This window comes from Cladophialophora yegresii (genome assembly GCF_000585515.1).
Source record: "Cladophialophora yegresii CBS 114405 chromosome Unknown aczIN-supercont1.3, whole genome shotgun sequence".
NCBI classification, from domain to species: domain Eukaryota; kingdom Fungi; phylum Ascomycota; class Eurotiomycetes; order Chaetothyriales; family Herpotrichiellaceae; genus Cladophialophora; species Cladophialophora yegresii.
In genome coordinates, this window is record NW_006913047.1 from 725,276 (window position 1) to 738,737 (window position 13,462).

At 55.2% G+C, this 13,462-nt stretch overlaps 3 protein-coding genes across 3 annotated transcripts; 2 read left to right on the forward strand and 1 right to left on the reverse strand.

Moving 5' to 3' along the window:
- Positions 1-580: 580 nt before the first annotated feature.
- On the forward strand, positions 581-3,849 carry A1O7_03976 (beta-galactosidase; the record flags this gene model as incomplete). The annotated part of the gene is made up of 5 exons (XM_007757992.1): positions 581-718; positions 767-843; positions 919-1,221; positions 1,270-2,456; positions 2,513-3,849. The coding sequence occupies 5 exons, from the start codon at positions 581-583 to the stop codon at positions 3,847-3,849; spliced, it is 3,042 nt and encodes a 1,013-aa protein (XP_007756182.1).
- A 2,408-nt stretch (positions 3,850-6,257) lies between these two features.
- On the forward strand, positions 6,258-8,321 carry A1O7_03977 (uncharacterized protein; the record flags this gene model as incomplete). Its single annotated transcript, XM_007757993.1, has 7 exons — positions 6,258-6,423; positions 6,478-6,734; positions 6,789-6,827; positions 6,880-7,257; positions 7,310-7,386; positions 7,442-7,865; positions 7,932-8,321. The coding sequence occupies 7 exons, from the start codon at positions 6,258-6,260 to the stop codon at positions 8,319-8,321; spliced, it is 1,731 nt and encodes a 576-aa protein (XP_007756183.1).
- Positions 8,322-11,293: 2,972 nt separating this feature from the next.
- Positions 11,294-12,215, reverse strand: A1O7_03978 (alcohol dehydrogenase; the record flags this gene model as incomplete). The annotated part of the gene is made up of 2 exons (XM_007757994.1): positions 11,294-11,456; positions 11,602-12,215. The coding sequence occupies 2 exons, from the start codon at positions 12,213-12,215 to the stop codon at positions 11,294-11,296; spliced, it is 777 nt and encodes a 258-aa protein (XP_007756184.1).
- Between the last annotated feature and the right edge of the window lie 1,247 nt (positions 12,216-13,462).

Genomic DNA, 13,462 nt, shown 5'->3' on the forward strand with positions numbered 1-13,462 from the left:
ACGTCCCTGACTACGGCACAGAAACGCCCATGTTTTTGGAGCTGTGCTCAAATTCTCGGCATAAGCAATGCATTCCAACCCTGGATTGCGCACAACCTGAAGGTCACGGACATATGATGCGGCTCTTCCGCACTCACCCTGGCAGCCGCCGGCCATTTCCCTCTTTGGTCGTGTTCGTTGTACATTACACCGAAGCTGTACCCCAGGCGATCTGCGCTTCTCCGCAGACAAGGTCGTCATCATACTGGTTTCCGTCTCTCCCGACCTCCCAGACGAGGTCCTCAGCCATCGAGCATGCTTCTCGGGAGATCTACTTCACAGCTGAAGCTTAGCTCAATCTTGGCAACCTTCCTAAATACTGCAGGTATACAAGCAAAGGGAACACAACGTTGCAATCGAAGCTTCCCCCGCATTGTGCGGCGATGAAGATGTCCCGACAGGTGGTCGCACAATTTGGTCATGTGGAGATCGGGTGTGCAGCATATATAGAGATGATACCGTGGGAGGGATTCATTGGAACTCCTTGTGTGGCACCTGAATAGGAGCATGTTGCGCATTTGCGCTACGTCTCACCTTGGTCATGAGGCTCTCAATCGTCTGGGCTCTGATCTGGGCGGCCGCCCAGGCTGCAGCTCTTGCGGTCCCAGTTCACGATGTTGGAGGGCTAAAAATCATCGAGCACCCCGATCCCGAGAAGCGGCAGCTTCTACAGAATATCGTCCGTGTCCCGAGCCACGCCTCAAGACCAATTGCTGACATCGTGTAGGTGACATGGGATAATACGTCCTTGTTCATCCGAGGAGAGAGGATCATGATATTCAGTGGTGAATTTCATCCTTTTCGGTATGCCGTCAGCTTGTTCGGAGGTCCTTCTGGGGCAGCCACTGAGTGAGGATAACTAATTCTTGGTTCTTTCAGTCTTCCGGTACCGGCCCTGTGGGTGGACATTTTCCAGAAAGTGAAAGCTCTCGGGTTCAATTGTGTTTCGTACTATCTCGATTGGTCTCTGCTGGAGGGCAAGCCAGGCGATTTCTCGGCCGAGGGCGTCCTCGCACTTCAACCATTCTATGATGCTGCCACTGCCGCGGGGGTCTATCTCATCGCCAGGCCAGGTCCTTATATCAACGCAGAGGCATCAGGTGGCGGATTTCCAGGCTGGCTTGCGAGGCTGCGTGGCCGACTTAGGACGACTGATCCAGATTACATTGCAGCCACACAGAAGTAGGTCATTCTATTATGGACAGAAGCAAGACTGATATTGTCGCGCAGCTACGTCCAGAACGTTGCGAGCTCCATTGCGAGGGCCCAGATCACGAATGGCGGGCCAGTCATCCTGTATCAACCGGAGAACGAGTACACAGGCGCATGCTGTGAGGTCGAGTTTCCAAACGGACAATACATGCAGGGCGTGATAGACCAAGCTCGTTCTGCTGGTGTGGTGGTGCCCATGATCAGCAACGACGCGAATGCTGCTGGGCACAATGCTCCAGGCACCGGTGTTGGCCAGGTGGATATTTACGGGCACGATAACTATCCTCTCGGGTTCGACTGCTCGCATCCTACTGTGTGGCCTGATGCGGGCCTTCCTACGACCTATTGGCAAAGACATCTCAACAACAGTCCTTCGACTCCTTACAGCATCAATGAATTCCAGGGAGGCTCCTTTGACCCCTGGGGCGGGCCGGGGTTTCCCAAATGTGAGGTTTTGGTCAACTACGAGTTTGTTCGGGTCTTTTACAAGAACGTTCTTGCAGCGGCGGCAAAGATCTTCAATCTGTACATGATATTTGGTGGTACGAACTGGGGCAACCTTGGCCACCCAGGAGGCTACACCTCTTACGACTACGCAGCTGCGATATCGGAAAACAGGCAAGTTGACAGGCAGAAATACTCCGAGATAAAGCTGTTGGCCAACTTTGTCAAAGTATCCCCGGCCTATTTGACCGCAACTCCACAGGAAATCAATACAACCGCCATTTTCACCGATACGTCTGATCTCAAAGTCACATCTGTCGCGACCAATGGGAGCATACCCACCTTCTACACCGTCAGGCACTACAACTACTCCACCCTAAGCTCAACCTCGTATAGGCTGTTGCTGCCGACGAGCTCTGGTAACTTGACCATTCCTCAGCTGGGTGGCTCATTGACACTCAGTGGTCGAGATTCAAAGATACATGCTGCCGACTATGATCTTGGTGGCACAAACTTGCTGTACACCACTGCGGAAATATTGACCTGGAAGGTTTTCGGCGAACGTACCGTTCTCCTAGTATATGGAGGCGAAGGGGAGCACCATGAGCTTGCTGTAACAACGTCGGCTGCACCCTCAGTCATCGAAGGCGAGGCCGCCAGTGTCACGACCAAACAAACCGGATCTACCGCCATTATCGCATGGGACACTTCCTCGACTCGGCTTGTTGTGCAAGTTGGACAGTGCGAAATCTATTTGTTAGGTAATCATGAGCGTCTGTCCGCTGACTCCGTCCTGGAAGTTGACCGAACCATGCAGATAAAGCCTCCGCTTACGATTACTGGGTGCCCGAAGTATCCGACGGCGAATCCAACAGCCCCTTCACGACGACCGAGTCTATCAGCACGTCCATTATCGTCAAGGCAGGCTACCTGGTTCGGCAAGCCTATGTGCAAAGCAGCGAGCTTCACTTGACTGGTGATTTCAACGACACTACAACCATCGAGGTCATTGGGGTCCCCGAGTCATCGAAAGCTTTGTACATTAATGGTGAGCCCGTTCAGTACAGCGTGAACGCGCGAGGCGACTGGTCCACGCGTATTACTTACCAGGAGCCGACAATTACTATCCCCGATCTAGGGAGCTTGGCATGGAAGTATGCCGACAGTCTCCCTGAGATTCAGCCTGGCTACGACGATTCTGGCTGGACATCTGCCAATCTCCGGTACAGCAACAACACGGTCAGGAACTTGACGACCCCCACGTCTCTCTATTCTTCGGATTACGGCTATCATACGGGCTCTCTCATCTATCGAGGGCACTTCACCGCCAAGGACACGACCGCCAACTTCTCGATTAACACTCAAGGTGGTTGGGCTTTCGGGCATTCGACCTGGCTTGATCAGAGTTTCCTGGGCTCGTATGCGGGCGTCAGCACCCAGAACAACACCAACGCTACTTATACGTTGTCCGGTCTCCGGGTGGGCGCCAAGCACAACATCACGGTCCTGATCGACCACATGGGTATGGAGGAGTCCGGGACAGTCGGGGCCGACAAAATGAAGACACCACGCGGAATCCTCGACTATGCTCTTACCGGGTACGATAAATCCGCCGTTACATGGAAACTGACAGGAAACCTCGGCGGCGAGGACTACGTTGATCGAAGCCGCGGTCCGTTGAACGAAGGCGCCCTGTACGCTGAACGACAAGGGTGGCATCTTCCTTCCCCACCAAGCCAGTCATGGGAATCTCGCTCTCCCATGCGTCCCGACGGAATCACAGAGCCTGGGGTGGGCTTCTTCAGCACATCCTTCGACCTCAACGTTCCCACGGGCTGGGACGTGCCCATGTCGTTCGTCTTTGGGAACGACACCACACCTCCCGTGCCGTACAGGGCGCAGCTGTTCGTCAATGGCTTTCAGTTCGGCAAGTACATCAATCACATTGGGCCTCAGACACGATATCCCGTGCCGCAGGGGATTCTGAATTATTACGGGACTAACTGGTTGGCCTTGACTTTGTGGGCTCATGAGAGTGGCGGAGCTGGGCTGAGTGGTTTTGAGTTGGTATATGACCGTCCCATCGCGACGGCGTTGAGGGACATTGCTTTCGTGGGAGGTCAGGCATATGCTCCTCGACCAGGAGCATACTGAGCTACGTACCTGTGACAGTACTTTGACCAAATGATATGAGGGCCCTGATCTCCGTGTTTGTCCACGCGCCTCGCCTCCGTTACAGTTTCGTGCGCAACAACCGCTACGAGGATTTTGCCTTCAGCGAAGGCCAGCTTGTCGACTTCTTCTCTGCCATCGAATTGGCAGTCTCCATGTCGGTCGCGCGCGGTGCACTCAAGGCGTTTGCTGATGTCTTTACCAAATACGCAGCAGGAGAGTCCCTCGGCAAAAGAAGACCATCGGTTTCCGTCCTCGAGTGTACCGCTTCATCAAATCAGCATGTGCTGACGAGCATCCGCAGAACATGCCAACGTCCACTTCAGATCCTTTATCTTTGCCGCTAGCTATGCTGCGGTCGACCAGCTTCGTCTCTTGCTGGAGCAGTACAAGGATCCAAGAAGCGCTTGGTCCTGCAACTTGCACCTTCAAGGTCTTGATGGCTCATGAGGGGCTTCTATGACCAGATTGAGGTCCGCCTTGGCTTCCAGCTGTGCCTCATGAGGGCAGGTCGCGGCGAATTTGCGTACAAGAGCAGCTTCCTCAAGGTCCAGGGTGGGATTCTTGCGCGGTCCCGGCGGATCCTGGCAGAAGTGTTCGATATATGCAAGAACAACATCGGTATTGCCCGGCCACAGGTCTCGGGATTGATCGAGCTGATCAGTCTCGTTGACGCCATCAGGGCCACGGTCGCTTTGCCTGGCTGCTCAATACCCTCTGGACATCAAGGGAGGGGGTCTCTCTTCAACGAGAATAGCACATTAGCAGTGTTGTCTGTTCTCCCATCTATGGGCTTCTGGCATGATGAGCACCGTTTCCCCCGCCACACGTTTGTCTCTCCAACCGTGCTCGCACAGATTCAATCAGTATTGGGGTGGCAGGTGCCGTCCTGTGAAATATCGCCGTGAGGCTGTCGGTGCCTTCGGTGGGGTGACTGTTGACTACCACGGTAGGGAGTATTGGTCGCGTGAGGGGCAAGCGTCGGATCTCGTCCCCTTCTTTAGGGTCTGGGCATCTCTAACCAGTAACTTAGGCGTGCTTAAGTTTGCCGTTAGGCGTGATTCGTAGGCGCACGGTCCCAGTAACTGCGGCACTGATCGGAGGCCGCCTAAATTAAACTCACTTGTGATGCGATACGAAACCTTGACACATCCCAGCAAGTCTGTCGTCCTCAAGCTTCCAAGAGCGCACACTATTATCAAACTGATTGGAGATCCATGTGCTCCGCACGATTTGTTCTCCCATCTTGCTGAAGCGTGGAGAGCATCGACGATAGCGCATTATTCAAAGCGATCCCAGCCGAATCGCTCGGTGGCGAAGGTGGCGATCCGGGCGCACAAGTGACACGCGACACTAGCGAAGAGGAGGACGACAACGGACAGAACACTGATGAAGAGGAGGATTACGGAAAATAGGGATCTCAGGTCAGCGCCTCTGTACTCCGTACAACACCTCAAGATCTGAATGGACTGGCAGGAATTGCAGCCAGGCGCTCATGTTGGCCTGTTCTGGGCATGCTCCCTTCCCACCACTCACAACATTACGGATCGAGCGAGTTCAGTTCGCTATGCACACGTCATGCCACGTTCTGGGTCGGCGCTGTCGTGTGAGCGAGGGTTGGACAAGTCTTCTAGAAGATTGCCACTCCAGCCGAGGTCAGTACGTATCGCCCCGGAGAGCTGTCTTAACAGGACAATAATGTCCGGTTCAAGCCAACGCTCATTGGACGTCCGTCGAATTGCCGTCTCTGTGTCTGTGGCTATATCCCCGCCGGCTCTCGCATCCAACCTCCTCCAGCGGCTTGAGCGGGCTGGGGACGGCGGCCTTGGCTGATCCCGCCCAGCCTCGGCGCGCATAGGCGCTGACCTTCCACGGGAGAAGAAAGCGTCGAGCACTCTTGTTTTCGCTAATCTCTCTATCTCCCTCCGCTCCTCCTCCACACCATCGCCGGCTCAAAGCGTGGCCATTGCCTCCGCCCAGTCTTTTATCTCTTGGTAGTAACCTCTTGGCCTGCCCACGCGGTCGATGCCTTCCTTTCTGGGTAAAATGCATTACCCTTCACAATGGCCAAGCAGCGGCCATGCTACATCACAGATCCCACTTGCCTCAAGCTTGTGGGAGCTCCGACAGATTGACCTGGGAGACTCGACACACCGAGAGATAGCAATCTGGGGCTCCTCGAGCCGATCAGTTTGCCTTGACTAACCGCGATGACGGTGGGTGGTATTAAAGATCGCGCACGTCGCATTCCCCTCGTCGCGAGTCCTGTTCATTTCTGCTCTGGGTCTGACGGGCCGCATCAGTCGTGATTGCAGACCAAGTTGTTTCTCGACCACCGTGTCGCTCTTGTTCGTCACTGCCGTTTCCTCTTCGATTTCTTCTTCACAAACATGGCTTCCGTTGAGCCAAAGGGGTATTCCGCTACCCAGGAGTCTCCCCGCGACTCTGAAAAGGGTATGCATGTGGCTGCACCAGGACATGGCGACGTGCCAGCGAACTTCCGTGAGAGCGATTTTATGACACGGAATGGCTTGAATGCGAAGAGCTTCCAGAGACGTATGTTCTCCAAACCAGAGTCGATTGGCAGATTGTCGCTAACAGGCTGCGCAGGTGACTGGGGAACCGGTACTCATGAGCTGGACCGCTCGATGAAGTCGCGACATCTGAACATGATTGCCATTGGAGGTTCCATTGGTGCTGGATTCTTCGTCGGATCTGGAAGTGCATTGACGCGTGGTGGTCCGGCCTCGCTGCTCCTCTGCTTCCTCATCACCGGCGTGATGATCTTCAACGTCGTCTATGCTCTCGGCGAACTCGCCGTCATGTACCCGATCTCTGGTGGCTTTTACACGTACTCGGTTCGCTTTGTAAGTCGCGGTCGATCACCGTTAGGAACAATGCAATGCTGATAAATGCGACAGATTGACCCTTCGTGGGGTTTCGCCATGGGCTGGAACTATGTAAGTGTCGGCCCGCGCAATCGATATTGGGCGTCGGCTGATTACAGTGCAGGTGTTCCAATGGGTCATTGTCCTGCCGCTCGAGTTGACCGTCTGCTCCTTCACGGTACAGTACTGGAATAAAGACATATCGGTAGCAGTCTGGATTACCATATTCTGGGTCTTCATCATCTTCATCAACATCTTCGGCACCCTGGGCTACGCGGAGGAAGAGTTCTTTTCTTCCGCATTTAAGCTGGTCATGACAGTCATCTTCATGGTGGTCGCGATTGTCTTGATCTGCGGCGGTGGTCCCTCAAGTGGCATCTACGACGAATACTGGGGCGCACGCCTGTGGTACAACCCAGGGGCCTTCCAGAACGGATTCCGTGGCTTCTGCTCCGTCTTCGTCACCGCAGCGTTTGCGTTCGCCGGCACCGAGCTTGTGGGAGTGAGTGTTACACGCTCTCTTTTGAGCCACGAGAAGGCTAACAAATCCGCAGTTGGCTGCCGCCGAATCTGAAAACCCGAGCAAGAATCTTCCCGGTGCCATCAAGCAGGTCTTCTGGCGTATCACGCTGTAAGCTTCTGTTCAACTCCGCTCGAGCACCGCCCACTGACTGCGCGATCTCTAGCTTCTACATTCTCGGTCTCACCTTTGTTGGCCTTTTGGTCTCCTCCACCGATGACCGACTCCTCAACGCCTCCAACCCGTACGCCGACGGCACCTCTCCATTCGTGCTTGCTCCCCTGGACGCGGGCCTCATCGGCTATGACAGCGTCATGAACGTGGTCATTCTCGTCTCGGTCGTGTCCATTGGCGTCTCCTGCGTGTATGGCGGATCCCGAACATTGACCTCTCTGGCCCAACAAGGCTACGCGCCCAAGATCTTCACATACATTGACCGGTCTGGTCGACCGCTGCCATCCGTGACTTTATGCCTGGCATTCGGCGCCCTCGCTTACATCGTGCTGGCCAGCCAGGGCAGCGTTGTGTTTGACTGGCTGCTCGCGCTATCTGGTCTTGCCACCCTGTTCACATGGGGGTCCATCTGTGTCGTGAGTGCCTCTGTCGCTTTTGCGCTACCCAAGAAAACCGTTTGCATGCTAACGAACCATCTACAGGCTCATATCCGCTTTCGCGCAGCCTGGGCGCACGCCGGGCGCACCCTTGACGAAATCCCCTTCCAAGCGATTGGCGGCGTGTACGGGTCGTGGCTCGGCCTGTTCCTCATTTTCATCGCGCTCGCGGCGCAGTTTTTCGTGGCTATCGCGCCTCCCTTCACCACCGAGCTCGCGAGCGCCGAGGACTTTTTCAAGGCATACCTGGCTTTGCCTGTCGTGCTGTTCTTCTGGGCGGTTGGATATCTGTGGAAGAGACAGGGGTTCTTGAGGCTCGACCAGATCGACCTCGACACGGGACGGAGGGAACATGACTGGGACACCATCAATGCTTACCGAGCTAGGCAGAGGACCTGGCCGTGGTGGAGGAAGGCGTTCAGCATGGTCTTCTAGCGGGAGCCTTTTGGGTGTAAGCTAAGACCCGACTCGTGTCTGTTCGAGACACAAGACCTCGGATAGGGCATCGGAACGGGTATATAGCATAGCATAAAGAGCAGAGAAAGGAGAGCACCCTGTGGTGTGCACAGACATTAATCACTCAAGGCGCGAACGAGTTCAAGTTGCGCATGTGCTGGCATGTTCACTCCGTCACACTCTCATCTACCGAACCGTCAGTCGCGTACGAATGTCAGAGTCCTTAACAGACGTGATGGCATCTGCTCTGCTCTACTCTACATGCCACGGGCCACCTGTACCGTACCCATGACAGTATCCGGGGCTGCGAAAACGATGACGGAAACATTTCCTCTTTTTGGGTTCTTCATGCTCGAAAAGCAGATCATGACGCAATGAGAGACGCGCGAGGTGCTACGCAGTAGGGTTGGCTTGGCTGACGCGTCAGTGCGCGGCTATCGTACCTAGTCTAAGACCTAATTTGGTTAGGTAGTGATTAGCTCGTGCTACTGACCCCGGATTTCTGGCCCACGATGTAATAAACCGCCGGGCCATGGAAGAAAGCCTCGAGATGTTACCGAAGTGTCTGTTGCCAAAGTACTGTGGATGAGTCCTCGACCGGACTATGTACTGTGGATCAGTCCTCGGCTGGGCCATGAACTGTGTAAGCACACACGGCATGGAAGTCCACTCCGTCGTGCTTGCTTTCTGGTTGTCGATGCGTTTACCACCATAATTATCGTAAATATGGCCATCACAACATCTTTGAACTTCGTCCCTAAGCAAGGCATGTCAAACCTACATTAGGCGCAAGAGGAAGTACATCGCGTCCCTCGGGAAAGCAGCGCAAAGGCGGCACTCCCAAATTCGTGGGACCAACATCTACGCCTGCATGGTCCCCCGAACACTGACTCCTGTTCCGCTGACGCAGGGCCTAGATGCAGTTGCTATATCGCCGACGAGATACGTCGCCTTCCAGACCGTCTACTGGAGAGACGATACCACCCCTTTATCCAGCTGAACGGTTTCGAGTGAGGCTTCACAAGTACTGCTATTCCGCTGACGCAGGGCCTAGAAGCCGTCCGCTATATCATCGGAGAGATGTTTCGCATATCAAAGCTCGTGCTGAACAGGCGACAAACCCCCGTAAGCCATGCTAAATGGCTTCGACTCAAGCTTCGTACAGATCTCGACTTCACGGCTACAGCGAGAACACGGACGACAGAGGGGTCACCTTTCAACTACCCCTTCCAGAGATAGTGGTCTAAAACTGAATCTGAATTGGATTTCAAGTCTGGAGACCATACAGTTGTCAGAACCAGTGACAGTTCTACAATCGCTGATTCCCTTCTTCATTCGCCGTTCCGTTTATCGCCGATGGCAAGACCGGTACACCGAATAGGTCGTTGCGCTCGGAATTTGCCCTTCAGCGAGAGGGGCGCTGTGTTCTGTGGACACTCAGCTTCAGACCACGCCACGCGACTTGACGCTCTGGCACAACTGGATCCTGGTCCAAAACTGTTCGCCGCGCGATTCCAGGGTCCTGTCTCATTGAAGGCATGTACAACGCCTGGACACTCGGGCGTTGCACACACCAGCTCATCGTTACGCGCTTCCGTTCCATGCAGAGGGCGGTGTATGGCTCGCTTCGAGCGGGGAGGAGCGCAAAACAGCCTGGAGTGCTGGGGGTAATACGAGCGCCGGTACTGGTAACGTTGTTGACGCCGACGGCGGCAATACAGGAACTGAGATCATGGAAGGAGTTCGCGCGCGAGTTTGCAAGAGCGCCGTTCGGCCCCGGACTTGATTTGTTCCCGATGCTGCTTTTGGTGTCTCATTCGTGGGAATAAGTCAGCGGAAGATCGATCAACAGGGACCATTTGAGGGGGAGATTGACCGTTGATCACGACCGTGTCGTACAGCGTGTCGATGACCAAAGGTGGGTCGGGCAGCACACCGGGTTGACTGAGGGCGACGGTAACGCAGTTACTGTGAGCTATGGACATTTCTCTACCTACCAGAGAGTGCTCCCAGCAGAGAGTGCTCCCCCCAGAGGGTGTTCCGCTATCAAGGGAGAACAAAGCCCGCCCTGAGAAGGTTGCCTACCGATGCTCATCCTTCCGGCCGAATAGAATCATCTCTGGTGTATCCGGTCCACTCTCCTGGATGTGCTCATGGCTGATGTAATTATACTCTGCCACACGTACGGTCCTGGCAATCGAAGAATGACCTCGCTACGAGCCGAAAACCTCATTCATGCTCCTCGCGCGGCACAGTCACCACAGTGCCACCCTCGATGGCAACCACAGCCTAGCGAGACAGTCTATCGACCCTAAACAAGCCTATACTTCCGCCCGCTGGCTAGATCTGCCGACGTGAAAGACTCAAAGGTAGCATAAAACGGAATCGGACATGCCGACCGAAACACCACGGGACCAGTGACCCATTTCGTAGGAGGGGCCGTAAATGTAGGTTGGCTCGTTCGATGGTGGGAGGATATCATATGAATCCTTGGGACTAGGTATGATATTCCGTGTCCACTGCATCGCGGGCTTGGTTGGAGCGAACGAGCATGTGTCAGTGGCACGACCTGTTCGAACTTGGACTTGTCGTTTCACTCGCTGTTTTGACCCGAGACATAAGCGAAACGCCGGTATGCTGCTTCTACTTCTGCTTCTGCTGTACTGGTGGCGTCTGGCCGGGACCACGTCCGTAACCATTCTCCACAGTGCGTAGTCCGTAGTCCGTGGTCCGCAGTCTGCATGCATGCGTGCGGCTACGTTGTGTCGGGTGATCGATGCAACCGAGTGTGCCGCTAGTTCACAGGCACATATCCAAAGACACATCTCGTAGCTGGTCGAAGAGCGCGACACCACCGCCACGTCGACAGTCAACAGAGAACAGAGAACAGAGAACACCAGTACTCTGGATCGTAGATTTCCAGAATCCCATCCTCTAATTATCCACTCCATCTATACCGCAATCCCACAGTCTATCACGATATTCTGGCCCGTAATCGACCTACTCAGCACCAACGTCCTGATCTGATCCGCCACGTCTTCGACGGTCGCCGTGCCCTTGAGCGCCGACTTCTCCACCGTAGCCTTGACTTTTGATTCGGGGAATTGGTTGCCCCTAGACACAATGTCAGCCCGCTGACACACTGATACGGAGTTCGAACACCAGAAGCAAAGCAAAGCATGCGCGCATCGGTGGCCGCACTTCGCACTTTGCACTCCGCACTTCGCTCGCAACTGTTTGCAAAGGAGACAAAACTCACCACTCGGTCATCATCAAGCCCGGACTCACACTATTACACCGCACCTTGGCCCCACAAATCAACGCCAACCCCTTTGTGAGATGAATCTCCGCGGCCTTGGTCACGCTGTAGGGCAACGAACTCCCGGAGGGCCTCACACCCGCGAGACTGGCGACCGTGACGAACGCGCCGCCTCCCGCCTCGGACTTTTCGAGATGCGGCTTCGCCGCGTAAAGCAGCCACAGGTGAGACTTGACGTTCACGTTGAAGCACCGGTCCCAGTCGGCCTCGTTGACCTGCTGGTCGATGTCGAAGAAGTTGGTGAGGCGCGTCCAGCCGGCGTTGCTGACCACGACGTCCAGGCGGCCCATGGTGGCGACGGTCTCGGAGACGAGGCGCTCGATCTCGCTGCGCTGCGAGACGTCGGCTTTGATGGCGTGGAAGCGCGGCTCCTCGGTGGGGGAGGAGTCGGCCGCGGCGGGAGGGATTTGCGACGCTTCGCGGATGACTTGCTCGGCCTTTTCGGCGCGCGAGTGGTAGTTGACGACGACGCGGAAGTAGGGGGCTAAGGCTTTGACTGTGGCGGCGCCGAGGCCGGCGCTGGAGGCCGTCACGAGAGCAACTTTTGCGGACATGGTGAGGGGTATAGGATGATGGTTGCTTCTGACGGTGGCGAGTATGGTGGGAGGTGTGGCTTCTGATGTTGTGTCCACGGCGAGGCGGTCGATCGAAGAGACGGCGCGAACTAGGGTTGGTGAGGTGAATCAAGTGAGGCTTCTCCAAGTCCTTTTTAGCGGAAGCGTTCGTTGAGTCCACGGCGGCTGATGCTGGGTCCGTTCGCGGAGTAGTTATGGAGTATCGCCCGGCGTTGATGGCGGAATGGTTCCGGGTCGATCTCGTGGAGTCTTGGGCAGCCGTGGGCTGCGTGGGGTACCTATGCAGACACGGCAGAAACTAGATTGTGGGGTATCATCACGACCACAGAGCTCGATGTGTCCATGACCATGCCATGTCAATTCCACATCTCACGGCCTTGGGTGGCATCCAGTCCACTTGGTGGTTAGATCAGTCCACACTTCGGCTCGGACACCAAGTCACAATATGGCATGGCATTGCACCGCACGACGGCAACCTGGTTGCCGGTGGCTGTCTCCTCGGGACCGCAGCATGACTGTCGCATCGACACCTACATGGTGCTTCTTGGCTAAGTATCTTGACTCTAGGTGGCTGTGCGGTACAGCAATCTTTGCATGTAGTCTACAGTACACAGGAAGACCCAACGAATGGTGAATGAGAATAAGACGGATACCTTCAGGGGCGGCAGCCTCGCGAGACTGGCCAAGCCACACGCTCGCGCATCAAGTTCGACATCCTTTCCGACTTTAGGCCAACTACCGCAGACCACAATTGCTATCGAGTCACAGCCCGTCATACGCAGATCAAAAGCTCATATTCCATTTTCAGTTGGTATTGTCCGCCACTTCTTCCCTTTTGGTATTCACGACGCGAGCTGCATGGTGCGAGATGAGAGTCGTGGTCCCAGGAGCACAGAAAGAAACCACGAGAGCGCTTCAGGGATCCATAACACCAGAGTACGCGGTGACCTGAGTCTTGGAAGGAGGCTAACACGGATTTGGTGGTTCGCCTCGGTACCAGGCACGTCTTCTGCTTCTTAATGCACACCCTCTGGCTCCTTGATGAGGCTACTCCTCGCCGATCGTGGGGGAGCTATCATCGTTCACTGGTGTGCCTCCTGAGCACAGCGCTCCCACAACAACAGACGGTAAGGGTTCGAGAGAAAGGCAGGCGTCTCGGCTTGGAAGTTGAATATGTAATAAATAGGGCCACTTCTGACGGGGGTTCTTGGGAAAACCTACCTCAA